Source organism: Oreochromis aureus, linkage group 23 (assembly GCF_013358895.1).
Source record: "Oreochromis aureus strain Israel breed Guangdong linkage group 23, ZZ_aureus, whole genome shotgun sequence".
Classification (NCBI taxonomy): Eukaryota; Metazoa; Chordata; class Actinopteri; order Cichliformes; family Cichlidae; genus Oreochromis; species Oreochromis aureus.
Genome location: NC_052963.1, coordinates 31,651,879 through 31,668,056, shown reverse-complemented (window position 1 = coordinate 31,668,056; position 16,178 = coordinate 31,651,879). Strand labels below are relative to the sequence as shown.

General features: G+C 40.5%; 1 protein-coding gene across 2 annotated transcripts; it reads left to right on the top strand.

The window, feature by feature from the left end:
• The first annotated feature begins 1,004 nt into the window (after positions 1-1,004).
• On the top strand, positions 1,005-15,816 carry ephx4 (epoxide hydrolase 4). 2 transcript variants are annotated; one of them, XM_039606628.1, is made up of 9 exons: positions 1,005-1,056; positions 1,919-2,046; positions 4,876-4,909; positions 5,446-5,531; positions 7,590-7,747; positions 10,636-10,764; positions 11,097-11,200; positions 12,329-12,477; positions 14,657-15,816. In XM_039606628.1, the coding sequence occupies exons 2-9, from the start codon at positions 2,006-2,008 to the stop codon at positions 14,895-14,897; spliced, it is 942 nt and encodes a 313-aa protein (XP_039462562.1). In that variant the 5' UTR covers positions 1,005-1,056; positions 1,919-2,005; the 3' UTR covers positions 14,898-15,816. The 2 variants fall into 2 exon arrangements, with proteins under 2 accessions (XP_039462562.1, XP_031613741.1); XM_031757881.2 differs by lacking the exons at positions 1,005-1,056; positions 4,876-4,909 and having other exon boundaries at positions 1,385-2,046.
• The last annotated feature ends 362 nt before the right edge of the window (positions 15,817-16,178 follow it).

Genomic DNA, 16,178 nt, shown 5'->3' with positions numbered 1-16,178 from the left:
CAACCACATGCTCTTTGGAGTCACTACATTCATAACTGCATTGGTAACAGTGCAGTCATGAACATTGATAATCCATTAATTAGTGACGAGTTTTTAATAAATAATTGGATTTAATTATAGATGAGGTTATTCTCTTAAGTGCATTAAAATTAGAACCTAAATGTCTGAATGTTTTAGTAAATTTCTTCAGTATAAAAGTGATGTAGCTGTAAATATGTTGTAGTTTTCCCATAAGTAAAATAGAGGGGTAAATGTAAAAAAAATAATAAATGAATAAAAAGGGGATTAATATGTGCTTAAGGCATATATAAACATATCTATTCAGTATAGGTTTACTATTGCATTATGTATTTTTTTCTGTCAAGAGCTTGGATTTAAAGAAGAAACATCATGTAGGGTAGATTTAAAACAGGAACAAAACTCTGTTAATGAAATGCTGGTGCCATCCTTGCTTTTTAAGTAAGGTGTTCAGTTAAAATGTTTCTCTCACAGCATCTCTGGGTCGGATTTACAATGTAGCATCCAAACCAACAAAATGTTTAACATTTAGTAGACAAGTCAAAATGTGGGAGACTAGATATATAGCTAAGTAACAGACCTCCTGTTGGCTAAATAACTAAAGCTGAGTTTAAAGGCAGAGGGGAACATTGACGATCACAGAAGCTGTGGTCGGGGTGAGATGGCAAATTGAATTAACATTTGTTAAGTTTAAATTTATTGAGTTAAACATATAAATAAAACTTAACTGTAGTTTGTTCCCCTTAAGTGCAAATAGTGTTAGGATAATTCTTTTTACAATTTATGTTTTTAAAATATAAATCCTCTTTAATTTTACTAGTGTGATTTACACATTCACCTAGGATCCGGTTTGATCCAAGAGGGGAATCGAATCCTTTGGAGGGTTTCCTCAGAAGGGGCGTAAGGTGTAATAAATCTACCAAATCAAAAATGAGGAGCTATCCGCTGTAGCGACCCCTTGTGAATAAGGGAGCTAGGGAAAGGATTTCTTCATTTTGCCATGGTTGGGCCTCCATATGTTGGCGTGAGCGTACAAAGGTCCTTATCGATTCCACATATCCTGCCACGTGAGGGGTTAAGCTAATCCACAGTCGGTTAATTGGCCTCTGATGTGTGTTATCCGGTCTCCGCTTCGGTTTTCTAACGGAATAATTGACCTGCTCGTGTCCGTGTGTGATTTAGTAGACTTGACAGCCACACACCTGTGACACCGCATCTCATTAACATATCAATGCGCAGTCGCAGCCTACCTGCTAATTAAACCGGGAAACCGCCACTTATTGTTCATGAAGCGCTTGGTGAGATAATTTAAAATAACGGTAATTATTTCACTGATGATGAGCTGAAGTCACGCAGGCCTTTTTTTTTTTTTTTTTATCGCAGCTTTGTTGCCATAACAGCGTGAAGCCGTGGTGCTTTGCAGTGATTTTTTCCTCCGGGGGTTTTTGCTGCCTAACAGCGCCTCTTAGCTGTTCAATGTAAATCAACGTAAAGCTCCGCATCGAGACGCTTATTGCTCGATTTCGTACTTGCCTTGTATAGTCAACAACACGGTCTCCTGCCAAACAGCCACGGCTGTCACACGCACGCGTGAAATCTGACGTGATGCTCTTGCCACCGTCCCATTCAGCCGCTTGTTGGGATCCTCCCTTCAGACAGTCGTGCGTATGCGCTGGTAAAGAAACAACGGCATTGTCAGAGCGGTGTTTAAACAGAAACGACCAGTTAACAGAAATCAATCAATAGGTAACGTGATCCGGGCTGATTTCCTGCGGCAATGTAAAGATGGCGAGAGTGCTCCACAACTTGCTGATGTTTTTAATCAGTCTTGCGCTGAAAATCAGAGTTTTGGGGTATTGGTCATTGATATACGGTTATTGTGCTCTTTGCGCCATCGTAGCCCTGCTGAAACTTTGGTGGAACATCGTTTTAAGGCCGACAACAACCTTCCAATGGGTGATTCGTGAAACTCCCCCGGCTTGTCTGAATGACACGTCCTTGGGAACCCACTGTTATGTTAGGATCAAGGTAAGAGACACGCACGCACTTGGACATGAAAGGTGTCTGTAAGGGTAACAGCCTTTGTGTGTGTATGTGTGTGTGTACGCATGCCAGGGTGTTCACGTGTAAAAAAGCACCAAAAAAACCCGCCTCAACACCTTTCCGACGTGTCGCGTCGTGAAAATCCAAACGGGGCCCGATGTTTTAGCACAATCACGAAGCGTCTGTTTGTTTTTGCGAAGCGTTTTTATTTATTTATTTATTATGTTTTTGGTGGAGTCGAGGCTTGCTGGCGCGGAGCTCAGGTGGTGCTGAAAGAACAGCTCCTCCGCCTCACGTCTCTGCATGCAGCGTGCTGCCAGCCTCTAACTACCAACCTACAGTATGTGTTCAGGATTATGTAATTAAAATACCAAAGCATGTCCCGATGTGAGGGGTGGAAGAATTATTCACATCCTTGACTTCGGACTGACTACCAACACAAGATGTACTTAAAGCATGACAAGTACAGCAGCATGTACCTATCATTCTTATATTATGGGATTGTCATTAGTAATGCATTAATATAAGAAGGAATTCTGATTGACTTCATGATCTGTTGGAGAGTAGCAATGTGTTTAAAATTAAATTGCAGTTTTTCTAAATGCACAATCTTAATTCAGGCTTGACTTCTACCAGATAGATGCACTGCAGTCAAAAAAAATTCCACAAAAGTAGCAGAGAATGACAGATACCTTAAACAAGTATTAGAATACATGTACACTGTTTTAGCGCAAGAACACTCATCTGTGCCTGTTAAAGCATGCGCTTCTTTAAACCAAAGTTTTCCATGAGCAAATGAGTCTGATCTGCAGTGAACACAGTGCATGAAGGGTTTGGTTGAAAACGGTGCAGGGGAAATAATTACAGTGAACAGAATAAATCTGCTGTCGTGTAACCATACAAGAAAGAAAAAAGTACTGCAAGTATATGTCCATGGAATCAAATTACTTTACAGAACCATAAAATTGCAAATAAAATTTTATCAAATATTAAAATGAATTGAGGTGAGCAACTAAATATCCATCCATAACTCCATTCATCCATTCCATCCATTGTTTCCACTTATCCAATTCAGGGTTGTGCCGGAGCCTATCCCAGCTGTCATTGGGCAGGAGGTAGGGTACACCCAGGACGTGTCACTAATCTGTCACAGGGCTGATACAGAGAGACAGACAACCTTTCACACTCACATTCACACCAATAGCCGATTAGAATCACCAGTTAACCTAAAATCCATGACTTTGGACCGTGGGAAGAAGTTAGAGTACCTAGAGGGAACTTGCAGGCATGGGGAAAATATGCAAACTCTACACAGAAACCCTCTGCTGTCCGGAGGATTTACTGTGATGTGACAGTGCTAACCACTGTCCCACCATGTCACAGTGAGAGGCTAAAAATAGTAAGTAAAATTCAAAATGAAGAGGGGAAAACCTGCAATTCTGCTCTGTCTGTCCAGCTCACTGACAACACCAACAGAAAAATTAATATTTATAACTATCCTGCTCACACAAAGAGAACTTGTGCACTTACTCAAACCCATTGGAAAGATCAGCACAAATCCTGCTGACCATCCAAAACGCACACCACTCAGAAATCTATCCCAATATTTGCTAAATCTGCAGAGACTGTGGTTTTCTGATATATTCAGAGAAAGAGCCTCAGATCCCCCAAAGCACTTAATCCCCACTAAATAAAAACAGAGAAGCTTTTCTATCTGACACCTAATAACACCTCAAGGTGGGGATTGGGAGATTTGTCTTTCTCTTCAAATAGCCCAATAATATTGCCTTCTTTGTTTTTGATTTGTTTTATAATAGACTCTAGTCCAAGCAATCGCATTTTGAAGTGAGATACCACCCATTTCATTTCAACATGTAACATAAAATTCATCAACAGAATTATAAAGCTATATGTATTAGAACAAAATAATGCAAGTACCTGTCTGATACTCTGTTTTCTTAATATAATGTATGCAGTGTATTCATTACTGCGGATGTTATTTTGCATCACCTGCAATTTGATCCTAAGTGTAGCCGCAAAGCCTCTAAACCAAGCAGAGCAAGCACAATAAAAGTGACCCTGAAGTTTCTTGTTACAATGTTTCGTTTTGCTAAATAGGAATTTAATCTGCCCTCTCCCACTGCCTAAAAACAGAAACACTTTTGGCTTCTTATTATCTCACAGGAAGAATCAATTCCTTTATCAGCCGACTTTGACTCTAGAAGATGCCCAGCTTAAATCCCTCTTAGCGACACGTCTGTACAAGCAGGATTTTGGTGATATCACAACTAAGGAAGCTCAGTCCTGCACGTAGCTTACACAAGTGTTGTGCAGGAACCTGAAGCTTCAGGTGGGTTAAGGACTTTACAGTAAAGTAGGGGACTTTTTGTGTCAGCCCGCTAATGCGCAGCTTTCCTCTTTGTTTCTGTTTAATGCTGAAATCTATTCCAGCTGCTGTAGGGTGAGAGGAAGGTTACGCCCAGAACAGGTCACCAGTTAATTGCAAAGCCGTATTTCCCTGTTTTTCATTCACCTGGTTGCCTGGTGTAGAGATGCTTCAATAATCTCAAGCCTATAATGTGCATTTAAAGTATTTGTTGTTCTTTCTCAGAACCCCAAACAGTGATATATGAGAAAGAAAAGCAAAAAAAAAAAAAAAATCCCCACATTTCTGAGGCACAGCTTTGATATGTTTGTTAAAAAGATTTAAAAAAAAAAAATCAAACCCTGTTAAATCTAATGAACTTCAAACTATTTAAACACAAGCATTTATATTAACTTGTTCTTCTTTTCTACTCTCACTTTCTCCATCAGGAACTCACTCTTTCTGCCATCAGATGGAAATATTGTAGGTGTCTTCTGCATAATTTTATTTATCTTTCATGAGCCTTTAGTTTGACATATTGGGGACACTGCTTGTCTTGTCTTAAAACTTCCAAAATGAAACATTTGCATATTAAAACACTTTAGATTCTTTAGGAAGATTACATGTGGATGTAAGAAATGTGGGCAGGTGTTGTCATAATATTCTTTTGTGTTAAAGTTACACATGTGCATTTAAATGTCTACAAACATTTCCTGAAGGAGTCTTAAAGTTTGTTAGAGCACTTAGTATTCTGCAGAAACACATTCACAAGAGTGTTTCAGGTCCAGTAAGCAGAATATTACAAGCTTGTGATACACTGATTCTTATTTAATGGCTCAAAAGAAAACGAGCTATTCCTGTCTTGTTTCCCCGTAGTAATTTTCCCTGCAGCTCCCCTCAGTAACAGTCACTTAGGAGCGCTGGCTTGTTCCGTTGTGTTCACTAAATGGCTTTGGATAAAAGTGACGGCTGAAGTGTTCATGTGCAAATGTGTCTTTGTGTGTCTTGTTTCTGTGCAGGAGTCTGGCCTCAGGTTCCACTATGTCGCTGCTGGTGAGAGAGGAAAGCCCCTCATGTTGTTTCTGCACGGCTTCCCTGAGTTCTGGTAGGTCAGAGGGAAATCAGGGTCAGAGTAACAGTAAAAGCTTCTCTAAACCAGACTGTAAGATGTTGTGTTGTGCAGTTGTATTTGGTATTTGCTGCATTGGTCATCTCCTTAAAATTTCCACTATGAGGATTCCTCCCTTGCTCAGCAGCAGTGTTAAATCTCTGCGATCTGGCTGTGGGCCTGCAAAAACAAATCCAAGCCAGCAGAGAGGAGTCCTCATTCACAGACATGATTTGCCATCAGGGGAAAGGGGTCCAAAGCATTCAAGCTCTCTTCCTCCTGATATGAAATGAAAAATGATGTTGAGTGTTGCGCCTGGATCAGGGCCAAAGAGCTTGTCAAGAACTGTAAGCCCGTCCATATCTCTAGCATGCTATCTAAGCTGCGGACAGGACAGGGATTAATTAACGGTAGACGGGAGTTCTTTCTGCTTCACTTGACATATCCTCCTTCAGAGGAACGATGAACTGTACTGAGGTGCTTGGAAAGAGTACTTTTTAAAATGTGCTAATTCCCTTTCAGAAATAAGAAAGATGAGACTTTGTGTTCAGGAGGGGGATGGAGGGCTGCAAGGGGCTTATTTTGCTTCAGCCCTCTTCTATATTCAAAGATCTAAGGGTTCAGAGCCGGGATCTTATCCTGACTCATCAGACTCACAGGCAGGGCTCTGCATTTTGCTTTTCCCCCGTTACTCGGCTGAGGAGGAAGAGGACAAGGAGGAGGGGGGCTGACAAGATCTTCAATTAGGAAGTCATCCCAGTCCACATCAGTGGGCGGATTAGAATCTAAAACAGCTTCTATTATCCAGAGGTGACCTTCACTCAGCTGGAAAGAAAGCTGAGTGCTAGTTTCTAAAAGAGAGTTTGCAAAGTTGGTTTGTAAGAATCGTAATCATGGGGAAAGGCCTGTGAACACACTTGCGTAATGTGCTGTTTGGACTCAGAGACTCCAGATGTTTAGCAGAAAGAGTCTGTGTCATAGACTCTGGGACTGGAGGTAAAAAGACAAATAAGAGGCTTTCAATTTTGCTAACTTATCTTTCCTTGCATCTTCTCACTTTCTGTGGCCTGGAAATTATATTCCTTCAACTAAAAGTTCCTTAATTGCTCCTGAATGAGAAAGAAAGCTTGTGGAGGAGCTAGGAGTCAGGAAGCACAGGTGTGTCCTAAGCAAAAGTCATTCATCAAGAGGCGTGATGGATAAATGCCATATGTCACCATAGAAAACATTACTTTGTGTTTCTCATGCTAATCCTGAGAAGAGATGCAAGTTCAGAAAACAAGGGAAGTTGCTAGCATTGTGAAAAACACACATATTTACCCTGAAGAGAAAAAATAATTTATTACGCAAATCATCCATACGTCCATCCATTTATTGCTACTTATTCAGGTCTCTGTCAGACAGCGGTTTAAGCAGAGATACTCAGATCTCGCTCTTCTTGGCCACCTCTTTCAGGGGGACACCAAAGCATTCTTAAGCCAGCCAAGAGATATAATCTCTCTGCCCTGGGGTTTTCTCCTAGTGGGACATGCCTAAAACATCTCTAGGAATTAAGGAGGCATGCTAGTCAGGTGCCCGAAGCACCTCAACTGCCTTGTTTTGAAGTGTTATGTTGCTGTCTAACTACATTAGGAGAAATGGAAGAACCCCTTAAAGAGGAGAATGGGCTTTAAATCCACCGTAGTAGAAACTGAATGAATGTTGGAGCAAAATTAAGATTGTAGAAGGGGTTCATAAAGTGTTTTGGGCATAAATTACTTTCTTGCTCCTTAGGTGTGCAAATGACACATTATCTTCACGCTTTTAAAGACATTAAACACTGTCCCCGTTAAAAGTTTTCTTTGAAGGTTTGAAGTCTAAATTTTAGATCAGTTTTGAAAGCTTTTGATAATTTGTTACATAACTGTGGTTTTGTTTTTACCTACTTATGTATTATATGTAATATAAATGCCAATAAACTTAAACTTAAATTAAAAAATCCCTATTTCCATGAGAAACAGGCATTAACGGGCATTGTCTTGTCAATAATTTTTGTCAAATGTGTGTGTGCCTCAGGTTTTCCTGGCGTTACCAGCTGCGTGAGTTTAAGAGTGAATTTCGTGTGGTGGCCATCGACATGAGGGGCTACGGGGAGTCCGACCTGCCGCTCTCCACTGAGAGTTACCGCTTCGAATACCTGGTCACGGATGTCAAAGATATTGTGGAGTACTTAGGTGAGGAAACACGGGAGAACTGCATGCCTGTAATCTCAGAATCAGGCCGAGGAGCGGACAGTGTTTTGACAGCTACTTGGGTCAAAAATAAACTTGTTTATCAATGTTACGCCGTGGACAGCCTTCAGGCCTGCAGCACGGCATGACAAACTTCCTGTGACTCATTCTAAGTGAACATGGGACACTGCAGATACAGAGCCCAAAGCCTGCTGACTGTGTGCTAACACTGGCAGGGAGCTAGCCTGAGGTGGTGTGCACATACCAGCTAATGATTATCTGGCCAGAATGACAGTTTTTGCTCTTTAACTGGCCAACGTATCTCAGTGTTTTTCCTGTCATTTTAGCACGGCTTACACGCTCTATCGGGTAATCTGTCTCAGCCCTGAAATGTCGCTGAAGATTGCGTTCAGTGGACATGAGCTCTTTCATTCTCCTTCACACCTGTCACCTCACATCTAAATGTGTTAACACGGCTGTTTCAGTGTCAATTACAAGGAAGCCGAAAAGGTCATGTCTTGATTTTCCTGCATAGTCTTTGAGGAGCTTTCTTCCTTCTTTTAAATAATACAGAAAGTTTCTGTTTTATTACAGCAACATTTTACTGTAGGAGTTCTGTAGATCTGGAAACACAGACACACGGCTAAAATGAACCAAAACGTGGGCATGAAACCTGAGCGCTCAGTTGGTTGCACTCCTCCATGGCAGCCAAACACAAATGGAAGATACACGAAAGGCAGAGGAACTGTTAGCAGCATTTTCATTTCAAACGCAGTTGAACTTAAAATATAGGGCTTCAAATAATCTCTCTAAACCTCTCTGATTATCTGACGCTCTTGTTCGTGTCCATTTAAGTTTCCTTGTAGCACTGTCGAAATTTCCAGGACTCAGCAAGTACCTAATAATCAAAGATGAATCAGTTAAATGTGACAGAACAAGGCGTAAACATTGTTAAACATTGATGTAATTCTGCCTTTTAAACTTTTCTGGGGTAAACAAATGAGGTGTGATCATAAAATTTTGCAACCCAAACCATAAAAATTAAAAAACCATGCCTTGGCTGTTTCCTCGGCAGTGATACAACTTTACCAGCCCTACTTTCATTTTCAGATCACTTTCCTTTTTTAACACCTGGAGTTGGTGAACTTTGTGATCACATCATGTGTTACATTTACATTTTCACTACTTCAAGGTAATTCATAGGAAATATCTGGCTCTTCAGTTTAGTGTTCTGCTACTCTTATCAGATAGTTTCAAACTTTCTTTTATCCTTCAGGTAGTGACTGGATAATTAAGGATTGGATAAGCAGTCAGGAAAATGGAAGGATTAAACAAAGCTTTCTGCAGCTGCCTGTTGCAGCTAGAAATTGAATCAATGAGAGGTGAAACTCAACCACAACAGTCAAGCTGTGGCCTGTAACATCGAAACATTAAGCTGAGAGGTTGTGCATCCTTGAAATGCTGGAAGGAACTGCAGTCAGTCTATAATGCTCTGTGCATTGCACAAATTAAATTGAACCATTGATTTTTTTATGTTGTAGCTTTTTAAAAAGCCACAAGTGTTCTAACATTTTTAGTTTGTCCATCCCAGAGGCAACATAATGGTTTATAATATTTTCAAGCAACATTTTTGAATACTTTCCTTATGAAACATTTGCATTCATGTGTTGAAAAGTGCTTTCTAAAAAGGTTTATGGACGATGTTTTGCAGCTTGTTACATTGTTCTGGCTGTCCCGGTCAATTACCTAACAGGTTTTTGGGAGCTAAGCACTCAGTCATGCACATTGCTGTGCAAATCACTTAATGGTCATTTCAGTGGAAGAAGGAAAGCACTGATTGTTTGATAACTGCTCTTCTCTAATCTGTGATCAACTCTCAGAGCCAATGAGATCCACCCAGCTGCCTGCATTCACAGAACAGATGTTATGCTAGTTACCACGTTGGTAGCAGATTTCAGTGTTTTCAGTAAACTACTAACAGCCCAAAAGGCGGACAGCAGAAAGAGCCATGGTGCTCTGTTATTTTCCAGATGTAGTTCCCAGTCTAAGATTACAGACTCTTCCTCTGTAGCATCAGCAACATCAGTGATGGGATGAGGTCTGCTGGGGTGATTCATATTAGTAGGTGTAAATGGTGCGACCTCAGGTAAGGGGATTCGTTTGTAGCAACTGCAACAGTAATGTGATCAAACTGAAGCCTTGACTTTGGTCAGCATTTGGCTGAATGTCATGAAATCCATCCTTTGATGAGTGTAAATGTCTTTGAGAAAGTCAACAGTGATTTTCAGGCAGTGGCTTTTTTTTCTGTTTGGTTTTTTTTACACAACGGACTGTATCAGTGTAACAAAGTGGCTGGACCCTGTGGCATCACCCACTGTGTTGATTTGGGGCTTTTTATCCTTTTTTTTTAACCGTAAGGGACAATTTACAAACCAAAGGGCCAGTTGCATGAATCGTATTTACCATTATGCAACTATAGCACAAGCATAGCAGACAGCTATGAAATTACACTGATGTAATTTCGCTGGGTGAATTTTTGGTTTATATATTTTTTTTATTTTTCTGATTTGAATGAAGACATCTGACAAAATGACCACTGCATTTGCCAACAAGTGTTCTGTAGCTCAAAACGCACTCTGGTACTAAATATATTATGACTTGGACATAGTAAAATAAGCTGCAGACACATTCAGGTCAATCCAACAAGTACCCCACTGACATCCTGAAATATGTAAGAAAGCAGTCGGCATACAGCGTCAACCAAAGCCATTAAATTCTCCCTGCTGCTGCTCACTTTGTTGGCTTCACTTTTGAGGCACAGAGATTGTTGCTTAGTTTTAACGTTAGAATTGACTTCCAGGTTCTTTCATTCATGTTTCATTTCTTCCAAGGTTACAACAGATGTTGCCTCGTTGGCCATGACTGGGGTGGGACCATAGCGTGGCTGTTTGCGATTCACTACCCCGAGATGGTGACAAAACTCATTGTTCTCAACTGTCCACATCCGTCTGTGTTCACAGGTATGATTTCAGGATGGTGTGCTGGAAAATCAGTATTCTCTACTCTAATTAGAGAAGCTCTGGTTTGACTCTTGGGTTATTACTGTAATTATTAATGATAATTAGGAACTGTTATTACTTCAGTTGCATGTTTGCATCCATCTGGCAAATCCTCCTCTGCATTAAGAGCAAGTTGATGAGACACTAATTAGAGGAGGCTAATATGAAGCTGGAACAGCTGGTTTAAATGGTGCAGACAGAAAGGCACTGAGTTATCATGTCCACAAGAAACCTGCCCTTTAATTATGTCGAGAAACTAAATGTCCCCTGTCTTCTCCTCTCCTCTCCTCCAGATTATGCCCTGCGTCACCCGAGCCAGCTGCTGAAATCCAGTCATTACTTTTTCTTCCAGCTGCCCCGCTTCCCGGAGCTCATGCTCTCCATCAATGATTTCAAGGTGGTCTGTTGTGTGTGGACTTTCAAGGTCAAGGTCGTGTGTATGCGTGTGTGGTTGTGCATGTGCAGTAGTGTACCTCACACATTACGAACAGTATCTATTTTTGGTGTTTACATCAGGTCAAACTGCAGGAAATGTGTGGATTTTAGATTATTACAAAATAATCTCCGGATTTTTTAAATATTGTTAGTAATTAATCATTTAATTTCTTATTTTCTCAATTTTATTATCTTCTTCTTCACATTGTTCAAAAGTAATTGTACTTAATATTATCTTGTCTTCATGTTAGAAGATTTACAAATACACACAGTATGTATTTTATCTTTCAGTGATCAGATTCTAGTTGTTCTGTCGGCATTTCTGGTGCTTGATTATTCCCAGAGTTTGATGTGAGGTCGCCATTGTTCTCATGTCTGTTCATTAAATATTAAGCAACAGCTGGGAGCTTAGCTTAGCTTAGTTAGCATGTAGACTGAGAATAAAGACTAACCTGACTCTGTTCATTAACAGCTAATTAACACATAGCACATAGAGCAGTGCCTCGGGTTATTTTTTGTAGCTACAATTTACAGACTACTAAACACCTCATACGCAGTTAATCAATTGTTGTGAAAGCAAAGACACAGAGAAAATGCTGATGTGTTGAAACGAGGACAGCTTGCCGTGTTTGTTTGTTTGTTTAATGTTAATCCAGACCTTCAGCATAATAGGCTGCTGGCTGTGACTTTGTATCAGGTGTTTTACTGAATAAATGTATCTTCCTAAAATGTTACTGTAAAACTAAAAACTAGCTTCTATTTAAATTCCTTGCTTTATAATTATTTAAGCATTTCTAAGACACTGGTGTTATATCACCTAGTATAATCAGTATGTCAGAGTTTTGCTAATTAAATGAAAGAATGCTGCCATATGCTTGCACTGGTGCACAGCATGCAGTGTCGTCGAGCCAGCAGAGAGTCAGAGAGCCAGAGCTGTCACTGAAGGTCATCAGAGCTGATTTCACCACAGAAGTACCTTTTCTGACTCACGTTAAAGCGACACGGACGTCCTTCAGTAAACGCTGTCTAGATCAGAACGTACCGGCCATGCAAACCTCACTCAGTGTTTGCTGCTGTGTCTCTGCTGCAGGCTCTGAAGGCTTTGTTCACCAGCCGCAGCACAGGGATCGGCAGGAAAGGCCGATGGCTCACCGCAGAGGATCTGGAAGCCTACCTGTATGCGCTCTCACAACCGGGAGCTCTAACAGGAGCCCTCAACTACTACAGGAATGTCTTCAGGTGGGGAATTCACTCAGCCAACGATGGATTATGTGAAAGGATTTTTAAAATCTCTATATAACAGTGATATGTCATATGTGTTAAGCAAACTTTAAAATAGGAATACTGAAGATCAGCAGTATGCACAGTTCAGTTCTAAACATTCAGAGAAAGCGCTCCACAATGAGCTGCAAGGACAGGCCCAGTGTTTTGGTACCACAGTCTCAGCTGTGACTGCCACGGTCATATCAGCTGCAAAATAAATTAGCAGTAAACTGCCAGACACAAAATAGCAGAAAATAGCTGTTGTATGGTTCATTTAAATGCTCTCAATCCCAAATTTTACACCCTCAAAAAGTAGAAACACTTTCAAATACATAGGCAATAAGACCAAGATCTAAGTAACCGTAGAGGTGTCACGATACACTGTTGTTGACAATAACAGTGACATTTAAAAATGTGTGCATGATAACAGTACAGCTCCTGAGCCTCAGCTTATCTAGAGAAGGGCCTGAGTCACAGTAGATCTCAGGATGTGTCCCACATGTTAGCATGACACTTGAAAATTTACCTGCTGTTTTCTTCAGTGAGTTCTCAGAAAACAGATCAAGCAACCAATTTATTAATGCTTGTTTCTGTTCCTCGGTGCTGCAGACATTGAGGTGCCAGATTTAGTCTTTTGATTGTGATGCTTGGAGCAGGTGTAAAATTTATTTGATTGTGGTTTTTAACAGAGCTTCAGTGTGTTTTGCAGCCCTAAAAAACTTCATGTTTATATCTCCTTGATCAAAAATGCTAAAAAAAAAAAGAAACTAATTAAAAAGTCCAAATTCAAGAGTCTGTAACTGAAATATTCATAGTATGAGGCTAAAATTTCATTAAATATATACTAAAGTAATAGCAATATTTTTTCTGTATTTCTCTATATTATTATGAACATATTTTTTGGTCATGATAATAATGAATTAACAAAAAATTAAAATATGAATATGAACATCCCTAGTCCATGTTTTTCATATATATCACTGCACCTCATTAGTAAATCAGTTTCCTAGTTTCTGTTGTGTCAGTTTCATAAACTTTATGTTCTACGCTCCAAATATAAACAAGGTTTTTGTTGTGTAGTTTGCATTTAGTAGCACCATCTACTGTCAGAACTCTGGGGGAACAGAAAACTGAGCCTCTACTTCTGTCAGTGCTACAATACCGTCTCATATCCACATTCACATCTTTCCTACATGTTTACTGGCAAACAATGGTCCGCATAAACGAGATCAAAGAAAATCTCAGTGCATGCAATTTTGACATGTGACCTATACATGCATGGCTGAGCGTGCCATCTGCTCCCTTCTCAAGCAATGAGTTATCTCAGAGTAGCTTTTGTATGCTTACGTAAAAGAAATCTCAGTGACCCATGCCCACTTAATCTGTCTGTTAGTGGATAGCGTACCTAAATGTAGAGGGGACAAAAATAGGTGAATGCACAGTCAACATTCAGCCATCCTTTTAAATGTATATCTGCTTTCTGGTCTGAGACAGGATGGAGGCTGGAGGACATCTCAGCAGAAGCGAGCCGTACTGCATGTGATGTTTAACAACTATGATACTACAGAACAGGATGTTAGATTAGACCCAGGTGCTGCGGGTCCATCGGAAATCTGGTATAAAACTTTTCATGCTCAGCTGAGTGAGAAAAGCTGGAAAATGATGAAAATAGGAATCTGCACTGTGGGTTAGAGTTACTAAACCGGGCAAAGTAGTCTGGAGCGCAATCCCTAAATAACGCTCATGGGTGTGGTTAGTTTGATTTACCTAAGTTATGCTGTTTCCTTAAAAACAAGTGCAGACATTCCATTTCAATATCAAACACAAAAAAATAAGACATGATGCTGGTTTGGTGTTAAATCCCTCCATTCTCTTCCACTTATCCTTATCATGGTTGTGAGGAGCCGGGAGCCAATCCTAGCTACATTAAATATAGTTTAATGTTGCTGGGATAAATATAGTTTTATGAAGTTTTTGTGCAGTCTGAGAGAGAAGTACTCTGTCAGGATAATAAGGTACCCTGAGGTCGTGTGAGATACGATGAGGCCTGATTGTTCTGGACTTTGTATGTAAGGAGAAGGATTTTAAAGTGAAGAGAATATGGGACGAATGTGATCAACTGAAGGCGTTTCATGTCGCTCCTTTCTTTCCGTAGCTCCCTCCCTCTGAGCCATAACCACGTCAGGTCGCCGGTGCTGCTGCTGTGGGGAGAGCGGGATGCCTTCTTGGAACAGGAAATGGCCGAGGCATGCCGCCTCTACATCAGGAATCATTTCCGTCTTAACATCATTTCCGGGGCCAGTCACTGGCTCCAGCAGGACCAGCCCGATATCGTAAACACCCTCATATGGACCTTCCTCAAGGAGGGCGAGGGACGTAAAAGCTACAGGAACTAAATCCACAGCGAGGCCTCCTCCAGCACCTCTCCTCTCCCCACTCACTCCCTGGAAGCCTGGAATGTGCCTGTGACACCAAGCGACATAGTGATAATGCAATCATTCTTTAAATCTTTCACATGTTTCAGATATTTTTTAAAGAAGTCAGCCGTAAAGGAAGAAATCAAAGCACACTTCACCAGAGAGGACACTGAACAGTACGCGTGACACATATTCAAGATGTTTTTTGCACACAACATCCGCCTTAAAGTTTGTCGGTTTCAGCATTACAAATGTGTGGCAGAATCTCCTTTGTGACTTGTATTGTGTGGTGCCTTTTTAACTTTCGAGCTGTCGCAGTGTAACGATGTCCTGCGAGACTGGGGATGTGGCGTCGCCTGCTATACTTGTGTGTTTCAACGGGTCGCTCCACTCCACTTTGGGCACAGTCCTTTGGGAGGCGTAACCCTCCCACTCCCTTTATCAGGTAGTGTTGCTGAAAGGAGCTTTTTTTTTTCAATCTTTTCCTCAAAGATTAATGCTCAAATGTAGAGAATGTTATCTTCCTGTATAGAAATGTCAGTGATGGTTGACTATTGTACTATTTTGTATCTCTTCCTACACTCTGCATTTTGAAATTCACTGAGCCAGGTCTACACCATTTGATTTTATAAATAAACTAAGTGTCAAACTGTCAGACTTCACTGCTTTTTAAAAAAAGATAATAATGGATTTGAAGTTAAAAGTAGAAAAACTCCAGATGCCCCTCTGTGTGTCTGTTACTGTCTCAGATTAAAAAACCCCACCAGAAATAGCAATGGATGCTCTGTTAAATATAGCACAGAGCTGAGTGACACTGCATATTTATACCTCCACTGTCTGCAAACAAAAATGTTCATGTGGAAATAAGGTGAGATGTGTTCATCAGACAGATATTTGCAACCCCGATTCCCAAAAAAAGTTGGGACGCTGTGTAAATAAAAGCAGAATGCAATGATCTGCAAATCTCGTAAACCCATATTTTGTTCACAATATAACACAGAAAACATGTTGTGTAAACTGAGACAGTTTACTGTTCCATGACAAGGATTGGCTCATTTTGAATTTGATGACGGAAACACTTCATTAAAAGGTTGAGAGAGAGACAACAAAAGGCAGCGAGCGTAACCAGTACTAAAAAGACAACTGAAGGAACAAACTGTAACATTAGGTTAAGTCGCAGCAGGCCAGTCACATGACTGGGTATAAAATGAGCATCTTAGAGGGGAAGAGTTTCTCAGAAGTGCTTGGGTAGAGGTTGAC

Excerpts from the sequence above, each read along its gene's own strand:
- ephx4 (XM_031757881.2), top strand. The coding sequence starts at position 1,804 with ATGGCGAGAGTGCTCCACAACTTGCTGATGTTTTTAATCAGTCTTGCG. Across the intron at positions 2,047-5,445 it reads ACTGTTATGTTAGGATCAAG|GAGTCTGGCCTCAGGTTCCA; the intron begins GTAAGAGACACG and ends GTTTCTGTGCAG. Across the intron at positions 7,748-10,635 it reads AGATATTGTGGAGTACTTAG|GTTACAACAGATGTTGCCTC; the intron begins GTGAGGAAACAC and ends ATTTCTTCCAAG.